We start from the raw sequence: 10,050 nt of genomic DNA on the forward strand, positions 1-10,050 counted from the left end.
AGATCCGATATGTTTTGTTCCAAGTCAATTGAATGAAACTGTTGTATGACAAAGGTAATTTCCACCAATATCTTTTTCCTTCAAAGTCAGTTTTTCTTATCAATTCGGCAAAAAATGCTTTCCGTTTCTTACAGGCCTATTCTTTTTTTTTTTATTCTTTTTCTTTTTTATGGAAAATATGTAGCACCTTCATGGACTGGATAGTGGAGTAATTTTTTATCCATTCATTTTTACCCACAAACGGGAAGAGATTATAAAAACATTTAGAAATCAGTATAACTCACTTAATAGAAGTTTTCTTTTAACCAAAAATTTCAAGAGTTCAAAATACTAACTGGACCTACAATGAACTACAACATATAAATGTATATTGGATATTGGATTTGAATATTATCAGCAAAGACTACGTAACTCACAAAAGACAACAATATAATATTGGAAATACAGAATTTAAGAAATCGCAAAATCTCATAGGCATTGAACATAGCACAGAAAAACATCTCTCATAAAAGAGATCATGAAACCTTTTCTCAAAATTTGCACACACAAAAAGTTAAATAAAAAAAAGGAAATATTAAGAAATATCTTTAGATATTCATGGGTTAGATAAATCCTTACAAAAGCCAAATTCAATAGCTTAAAATAAATGACAAACAAACGAATCCTAAGGAGATATCTCTAACAATACTAAAAATTAATATTGAGCAATGACTATAAGGCTTTATGCTTGTAATGTATTCAATAAGTACAGTATGACCAAGAACTTAAAATATTGGATTCTTTTTTTATTAATGGTGTGTGTGTGTGTGTGTGTGTGTGTGTGTGTGTGTGTGTGTGTGTGTGTGTGTGAGTGAGTGAGTGAGTGAGTGAGTGAGTGAGTGAGTGAGTGAGTGAGTGAGTGAGTGAGTTGTGTGTGTGTGTGTGTGTGTGTGTGTGTGTGTGTGTGTGTGTGTGTGTGTGTGTGTGTGTGTGTGTGTGTGTGTGTGTGTGTGTGTGTGTGTGTGTGTGTGTCTGAACTTTATGAATATCATTATTTTAATGTTACGTTTGTTTTTTACTTTTCCTTTTTTTTTGTCACTTGTCATTGTGTCATGTGTATGAATGCATTATGATTTTAAATACTTTCAATCTTCAATATGCATGAACCTTGAGGAAAGAGCACAATACCATATTGATACCTGATAATTCAATGGGCATGAAATATGCATCCAAATGGGATTTACCTTATATTAGATGTACTGAAATTCAAGATTAGGCTAATATACAAGGAGTGGCCCCTACATTCTCTGCAAAAGGTGAGAAAATGTAACTTTATTATCAAGGGGAGGAGGAGGGGAATAATGTATAAAATTGTTCTTTAACATCTTATCGTTATATTGTTCATCTAAGACAAGTTTTCTCTTCTATTATGATAAGGTAAACTTTTTTTGAAGTATCATTAGCCATGGATAAATATTACACAAATGAAACTTACATTGATAATAAAAATTTATCACTGATGTAACCCTGTTTCTTCCTCTACCAAATATCTATGATTTTATTTTTATTATTTTTTTATCATTATTATTATTGCATCCCATGGCAGTCGGTTGTTTCATCAGTATATATGTTATTCATCCTTTTTTATCATTCGTCTTATTTCTGTTTGCCATTTCCCAGACAGTAAGCCCAGTATATACTGAAAAAAGAAAAAAATATAGAATGAGAGGAAATAATATGAGCAGAACCATAGGAACTCGTCATGCCAATCTCATGACACTTCAGACTGCGGTTACTGTAAGGCAAGTTTTTTCTTTGTTTTTTTCACACCATTCGCCCATCCCCCAACCCTCTAAAGCTCTATGAACTGTACCTATAGACTGTAGCCCGCCCTCCCACCTCTAAAAAGAGAATCACTAACTTGAAAAAAGGAATCCATCTCTACAGTGATGTGATGATGAATATCTCCATAATCTACACATTTAAACTATGTATGGCTTTATAATGCTTGTCCTTACATATTCACCTAAATGAAAAGCCACATCGAAAGTTTAAGCGAAGATGAACAGTCACTTTTCATAATCCAGGAAGAGCTGCATTAGTTTGTTGTTTTTTCACACAGAACAGATTGCACTCACTTTATCTTAAACAAAAGCTTAGCATGTATCTATAGACTTTTGGATCTGCCGGCTGTTTAGAGTCCGACCAGAGAGCTTTGGATCCAGCATAGTTTCCTCACTTGGAATTCGTCAAGATGAGTTTTTGCTAGGCTCATTCATGTGGGCTTAGATCACGTAGTTTTGTGCAGTCACTGGGTTTATATCACAATTGTATCTCCGAAAACTTCCTTCTCTGGAAAACCTTATGTCATTAAAGAAATACAACCTTAGCCTTCCATCTGTTGAGTGTTTATTGTACACTTACTATTGTTATATTTGAAAGCTTAGACAATCTCCAAGCAAACTTCACCACACAAAACATCCATCTGAACGCTGTGAGTTTATCAATAAATATCACACCTCACAAGCACATTTGCCAATGCCAGTATAACCACTCATAAAAGCAAAGAACATAAAGTAAGACCTTTTCCTTATTCCAAAAAACTTTTGTGGAAGATGCATCATGCGATGTTTATGCACCACACTAGCTGCATAACTGTAGTGTGCCTTTAAAAGGAGCCCCTGAGAAGGTCCTCCAAGTCATGCTCGTAGATGGCGATGATGAGCATGATGACGGCACCTGTGAGCATGCCTAGTCCTTGGAGGAGCAACTGGCCTGCAACACCAAACTTTTCCCCTCGCTGCACTGATAACTCTGAAAGCTAAACAAAAAAAAGGAAATAATAGAACACATATATGTAATACATATATAATATATATAATATATATAACAAATATATAATATGTGCGTGTGTGTGTGTTCGTGTGTGTGTGTGTGTGCACAAACTCATACATGCTCACACACAAATGAAGACACACACACACACACACACACACACACACACACACACACACATACATACAGGCATAAACACAGAAACAAAAACACAAACACAACAAACACACAAACACACACACACACCTCACACTCACACTCACACACTCACACTCACACTCAACACTCAAAAAAACACACTCACACCACACACACACACACACACTCACTCACTCACACACTCACTCACTCACTCACTCACTCACTCACTCACTCACACACACACACACTCACTCACTCACTTTTGCATGTTTGATGAATAAAAAAGCACACACTGCAATAATTGTCATCAGTGATAAGCCACAGACATAAGCTTCACTAAGAAAAAAGGGACACCGTGCATACTGGCTCCCAGCTACTCTATAACAGAGAGGGGCAGTATATATGTTAAGAAATAAAAACGATCTGAACAGGATCACTTTTATGATTCATGGGGCTTGATTAACAAAGAACAGCAGTCAAATAAGCATCATTTTGATCTACATATTACTGAGAGGCGCATGGAGATATTCACTCATGCCTACTGTATCTAAGGTATATTTCAGTAACGTTACAAAAATAGAATCATCTCTTTGTTAACTTTTATATGTATCCAAACAAGAGTGCAAGATGTGAGAGATCCAAGCAAAAGTGTCAAATAATATGAAAAGCTCTGTTTTGTAATCTCCTCTTAATGAAAATTCCATGAAGTGGTGATAAAACTTTCATCTTGTTCTTTAAGTATACAATAAACAACATGAAATATGTTACACATGAATACAAACACTGCTCACAGAACGACTTAACCTTGCTAAAAAATGGAAAGCTTCACATCTAACAAATCCAAAAAATCCTTGGCTCCAAAATAATGAGGCCATCATCAGTATCATATTTACTCTTATCATTACTATCATCACCATTATCATTATCAATAATATTCCATTATTTTCATTATCAATAATATTAACATTATTACCATCACTAATATTAACATTACTATCATTATTATCATCATTAATATTAACATTATTATCATTATTAACATCATCATTATTATCATGATTACCATCATTACAATAAACACGCCAAAACCTACCAGATCCACAAGCGCCAGGTAGATAAATACTCCAGCCGTGAAAGAATAGATCCAAGGTGACGCAGTTGGGATGGAACCGAGCATAACACCCAGAAGAAGACCAGCCAAGCTCAGCACCCACAGCAGGGCCATCATTTTTACCGCTTGTTGCAAGTGCATTCCCATCTCAAAGAGGAGTGCAAAGTCCCCTGGAATGGCAAGTAAATAGGGGAGAAGAATGAGTGAATGGGGACTCTTGTAAAGAGGGAATATTAGGTAAAAAGAGAATGTCAAGTAAGTGAAGAATAGAGTGTAACAGGGGAATAGCAAGTCAATGGGAATTACTGAGTAAATGAGGAATGTTAACAAGGAATAGTGAGTAAATAGAAAGTACTGAATAAAAAAGAAATACTAAGTGAAATTAATAAATTAGCGATAATGAGTGAGTAAGGAATATTGAGTATATAAAGAATACTGATTATGTGGAATATTGACCGATTTCAAATGAGGAGTGTTATCAGGCTGGAAAATAGAAATCCACACTAACCACCATCCAATCAAAGAGGATTATTAAGCAAAAAGAGATACATTAGCCCTCTTTACATTAACCAGTTACTATGCAAATGATTTACAGTTAAGGCAAATTATTTTGATAACAGAATTATGGTAAATATATTCAAAAGATCTTCTATCTATCCAACTTACCAACTTTATGTGGCAGTTCATGGCACAAAACGGCAATGGAGGTTGCCACACCCCCTGTCACGCTAGTTCCGAAAGCTGCCCCAATTGCCATGCCATCCAGGAACGTGTGCATAGCATCGCCTACCAGAATCATGGCTCGGAGAGAATCCTTGCGACCTATTTGGGGGAAAAGGAGGTATGAAGAAAAATGTATAAAAGTTATGATTCAGAATGAATAATACCACAAAGCAAGAAATGTAATTCAGAAGCCTTAAATTGAATCTTACCTTCATCAGACCAAAAAATGAGCTCTCACATACAACTTATCTACTATTTATAAGCAGCGTATTGTCAAATCATAAGGATAAAAAGAGAATGTCCAAGAGCACACTCATTCACCTGTCACATGAGAATGGCCATGGTGGGAATGACCATGATGGCCCACATGGTACTCCTGTAAGACCATGTTGAAGCTGGAGCTGTTTTGTCGAAGGACTTTTGGCCTCCCAGATGATGGAGTGTCCAGAATCAGGGAAAGTTCTCTTCCCTGCAATGGAATTTCAATTAAATTAAATTCATTCTATTACTTCTTCACCAAAAATGGCCTAAAGCAAAGACTGAAATATAATTGAGATTAGTATTCTTTCATCTTTAAAAGTCAAGAATGAGGAAAAGTTCCCTGTTCTGGCGAGAGATTAATATCTATCTCAAAATATCTCTTCTCCACCAAATGCCTAAAGCTAAAACTTTAGTGATATTGGGACTTACTATTAGATATTTCAACTAACATTACTTTGTAATTCTGATCTAAACCTGATGAGTTCACTCAGCATTATCCAACTAGCTAAAGACACTTTACAGCACTCTTACTAGAGAACACATTAAATATCTAGGGTTTTTTAAAAATAAAAGATACGCACTATCTCTGACTTGTCAGCTGGTGTCGTGACCAAGCTCTCCTTCTCTGATGCACTGCAGGCTAACTTCTCCTTCTCTGCACACATTGCCACATGTTTGTCAATGGATGCTACCTCAGAGTCCCTATCACCTGATGAGACCAGGCCCTGTTTCTCAGGTAGGGTTGGCTGCTGGTCGTCTCCAAATCGGCTTCTGTTCGGACCATTGTTTCCATTGGCGTCACTACTAGGACTTACATTTGAGCTGCAACCCTCAAAACAGTTCTGGGCTTCAAGTGCTGTAAGGATTGAAGAAAAATTGTTGAAAGATCTCTAAGAAAACACCTGTGGTATGTCTCACATATCAATCACATATCAAGTTAGACTTTTCTCTCTCTCTACATATGTTGATTTTCTAAGAATTTTTTTACAAAGGTTTTACGAACAATTCTTTAAAAATCTTCTATGTACTTTATTACTGTGACTGAACAATAGTTATCTATAGTACAAGGTGTTTCTTCTTATATATCTTTAAAAATTAAATTACAAATCACAATGCCTGAAAACCAACATTTCCTGACTCTTTGCAGTCTGTATGAAACCATACTACAAAAATTACATAATTAATATGTTATAATTCACATGGCTGAAAGAACAAGTAGTTGTAGTTACTTTCATTTCATGACAAAGAACCCACCAATTAAATTAATAAACAAACTGTGAAATCAATCTGTACTATATGGTTGCTATCTAGTAAAATAATAACAGTACAAATACACAGCTTACTCATGGTGCTTTCTGCATAGATAAAGGAATTGTGTTTGGAATGTTTTGATAACTTCTCTCCAATTTTGTCTGTTATCTGACTGGCCGAGTCTTCAAGAGTTGTCGTTGTACCAACTGTTTCTTTGTCTATGTCCTCCTGAGGGTAGCATAAAACCGAGTTATATATATCAATATGATATAAAATTAATTGCATAACAAATATATAACAATTATGTAAACATCTTTAAGAAATTAACTGTATAAAATTACACAACTTTACAACAAAAATAAACACTAAACATCAGCACAACTGAAAACAAATTAAAATTGAAATACATAAATTGACTTCCTACCTGCTTCACACTCCCACTCTCACTCAATCAACCACTAATTCATTTACTCACTTTTTTATTAATTCATTGTCATTCCTTCCCTCACTCACTCCCTCTTTCTTACCCCTTTTCCCCTACATACCACCCACTCATCTCCTGTTGGTCTCTCGTCCACTCACTTATCCACACACTATCAATCCACTTTTTCTCCTCTGCCTACCAAGCCACCCAACCTACTTACTTTACTCTTGCTGATATCAAGCCCCAAGCCATGGCTGTGCCCATGGCCATGACCATGCCCACAGAAGAGGTTGTGACAGCGCTCCAGGAACAGAAAGATAACGATGCCGCCAAGGGCAGTGAAGCCGTAGAAGGAATGCAGGAGGGTAGGGTTGCTACCTTGGGGTGCTTCCATGCTGATGGCCTGGGGTGAGGATGTAATAATGTCTGATATTTAATAGTGCTCTAATAATAATAAAATGATGATATTTTGACTATGCAGATGAGTTGACTGAATTAAGAAGATAGGTGGTATAAGTTAGAAAAGAAGGGTCGGAGTGTAAAATGAGATGTAGAAGAGGAAAAGGAAGAAGAGGAGAAGGAAGAATAGGAGGAGGAGGAGGAGGAGGAGGAGGAGGAGGAGGAGGAGGAGGAGGAGGAGGAGGAGGAGAGGAGGAGGAGGAGAGGAGGAGAGGAGGAGGAGGAGGAGGAGGAGGAGGAGAGGAGGAGGAGGAAGAAGAGGTCGAGGAGGAGGAAGAGGAGAAAGAGGAAGAAGAAGAAGAAGAAGAGGAAGAAGAAGAAGAAGAGGAAGAAGAAGAAGAAGAAGAAGAAGAAGAGATGCAGACTGTATCAATTAAAAAGGAAAATCAATTTACCATCAAAATAAACTGCAATATTTGCATAAATAAAGCAGCTCTCTACCATGAATATTGAAAGATGATTTACCAAGATACATATAAATAAATATCAAGTGACTCCATTTCTCCTAATGATGTCTCTGATTATCAAAAAATATTTCTAAGTTCTTTCTTATCTTTACACAAAAATGTCCTGCCATAACATTAGATACTATACAGTGAGAGACAAGAGTGACAGAGAGAGAGAGAGAGAGAGAGAGAGAGAGAGAGAGAGAGAGATGAACAGAGAGAGAAACAGAGAGAGAGAGAAACAGAGAGAGAGAGAAACAGAGAGAGAGAGAAACAGAGAGAGAGAAACAGAAAAAGAGAGAAAAAGAAACAGAGAGAGAGAGAGAGAGAGAGAGAGAGAGAGAGAGAGAGACAGAGACAGAGACAGAGACAGAGACAGAGACAGAGACAGAGACAGAGACAGAGACAGAGACAGAGACAGAGAGACAGAGACACAGAGAGACAGAGATACAGAGACAGAGATACAGAGACAGAGACACAAAGAGACAGAGACAGAGAGTGACAGTGAAAGAGAAAGAGAAAGAGAAAGAGAGAGAGCAAGAGAGAGAGAGAGCATGAGAGAGAGAGAGAGAGCAAGAGAACAGAGAGAGAGACAGAGATAGAATCAAATCAAATCAAAATCACCGTCTCCCAACTTACGTGTGGCAGAAGGTGAATCAAGGCGTCTCCAGCCAGGGTCCCGACAGCCAGGGCGAGGAGGAAGTGGTTAACCTGGTCATAATACTGACTCCTCTTCAGGGCTGGGATCAACATGATGCACGCAAGGCCCACCAAGCCGATGACGACCATGCTGGTGATTGCACCAATCCAGTTGTCTGGGGTGGTATGATGATGTAGGAATGAACTTCATACATGAATTTAATCTACATATGATAACTTAACCATTTATTCGTTACGATGACCATTAACCCCTAAAGGGCAGTACACTTTGGAGCTTCATGTGCACAAATGATTGGGGGTAAACACATCTCTTAGACACACTTTAATACGCTAAAATTTCAGATCAATTTTTTCTAATCTGTACATTTATAATAAGAATAATCTGAGCAGTTTTTTTTTATTTACTAATTCTACAGTGTGTACACATGCATGGAAACAACAACTGCCATGCTTCCTTCCATAATTTTTTTTTCCTTAATAATACTGATAAACATTGTTAGTCATAACAGTTTAATAATTTAGTGAATATCCAACAGTCTAGAAGTAAGAAATTAAATCTAATCTAATTTTCTATGGTGAATGGTACTTCTATAACATTATCCTGATGATTTAAATATTTATAAATCTATATATGTAGTAATTTCATAACCTCAATTTAACATCTTAATAATCAGCATGATTGCAAGATCAAATCAAAATTTACTCAAGAATTTCCAGGTATTAATTAAATAATCTAACAATAAACCACATTTAATAATTTTATACTGACATTGCAAGTGCCGGGTAAATAGAGATGGTGACTCGATAAAAACACCGGGCGGAAGGCAATGGCAAACCACCGCTCTAAATTGCCAAGAAAAATCATGGAAGCACATGATCGTCAAGGCTGCGGTGGTCGAATGGTTAGAGCGTCGGACTCAAGACTGTCACGATGGCAATCTGAGTTTGAGGGTTCGAGTCACCGACCGCCGCGTTGTTTCCCTTGGGCAAGGAACTTCACCTCGATTGCCTGCCTAGCCACTGGGTGGCCAAGCCAGCTCAAGTCAGTGCTGGTCCCAAGCCCGGATAAAATAAGAGAGAATGTTACCTAAAAAGGTAACACCGGCACTCTCCGTGGAAAGGAACTGGGGACCCTACCACGTACTCACTCCAAGAGCATCACAACGTGAAAGCTGCAATTGAGTATCATGCTGTGACCACGGCGGCTCAGACATGAACCTACCGTTAAATGATGATGATGATTGCAATTATACTTCATTTTAAAAAAATATGATTTAAGAATGCCCAGAAACTATTAACAATCAACCTGATTAATTTTCATACTTCAAAAGATTTAGTAATCTAATTATTAGCTACATTTAATAATTAATTGATCTCATCATTCAATATGACAATGAAATAATTCAGTAATGAAAGAATCTAATAGTACTACTGCAAGATAATGATGCAATTATAAACCTCTTTAATCAATCAAACAAGCAAAAATTAGACATACCTGAATTTAACAGTAATATCTAAAAGCTAAGCCTGCTTAATTCAGCAGTGCAAATCCATTAATAAACTTAACCGATGCTAATTACATTTATCATGCATAGTTCATTACATAACTAATGCATATCAATAGAAAACATTTAATTAGTAACGAGAGCAGCCAATACGGTCAAATAACCATATACATACACATTTTTATTTTTCATCGAACATATTCTAGTAATTTTGATATCCCGTAAGTCCTTTTAGTGTGAAGGTGACAAACAATA

General features: G+C 36.7%; 1 protein-coding gene across 1 annotated transcript in view; it reads right to left on the reverse strand.

Moving 5' to 3' along the window:
- Nucleotides 1-2,368: 2,368 nt before the first annotated feature.
- The window catches only part of LOC119597774 (zinc transporter foi-like), a gene marked incomplete in the record, with an annotated part of 70,083 nt that continues 62,401 nt past the window's right edge, over nucleotides 2,369-10,050 (reverse strand). Inside the window, 8 exon segments of the mRNA XM_037947406.1 lie at nucleotides 2,369-2,800; nucleotides 4,049-4,236; nucleotides 4,733-4,888; nucleotides 5,111-5,258; nucleotides 5,632-5,906; nucleotides 6,394-6,529; nucleotides 6,946-7,128; nucleotides 8,270-8,445. Of these exon segments, the coding sequence (XP_037803334.1) occupies nucleotides 2,648-2,800; nucleotides 4,049-4,236; nucleotides 4,733-4,888; nucleotides 5,111-5,258; nucleotides 5,632-5,906; nucleotides 6,394-6,529; nucleotides 6,946-7,128; nucleotides 8,270-8,445 (1,415 nt within the window).

This window comes from Penaeus monodon, chromosome 40 (genome assembly GCF_015228065.2).
Source record: "Penaeus monodon isolate SGIC_2016 chromosome 40, NSTDA_Pmon_1, whole genome shotgun sequence".
In the NCBI taxonomy this organism is placed as follows: Eukaryota; Metazoa; Arthropoda; class Malacostraca; order Decapoda; family Penaeidae; genus Penaeus; species Penaeus monodon.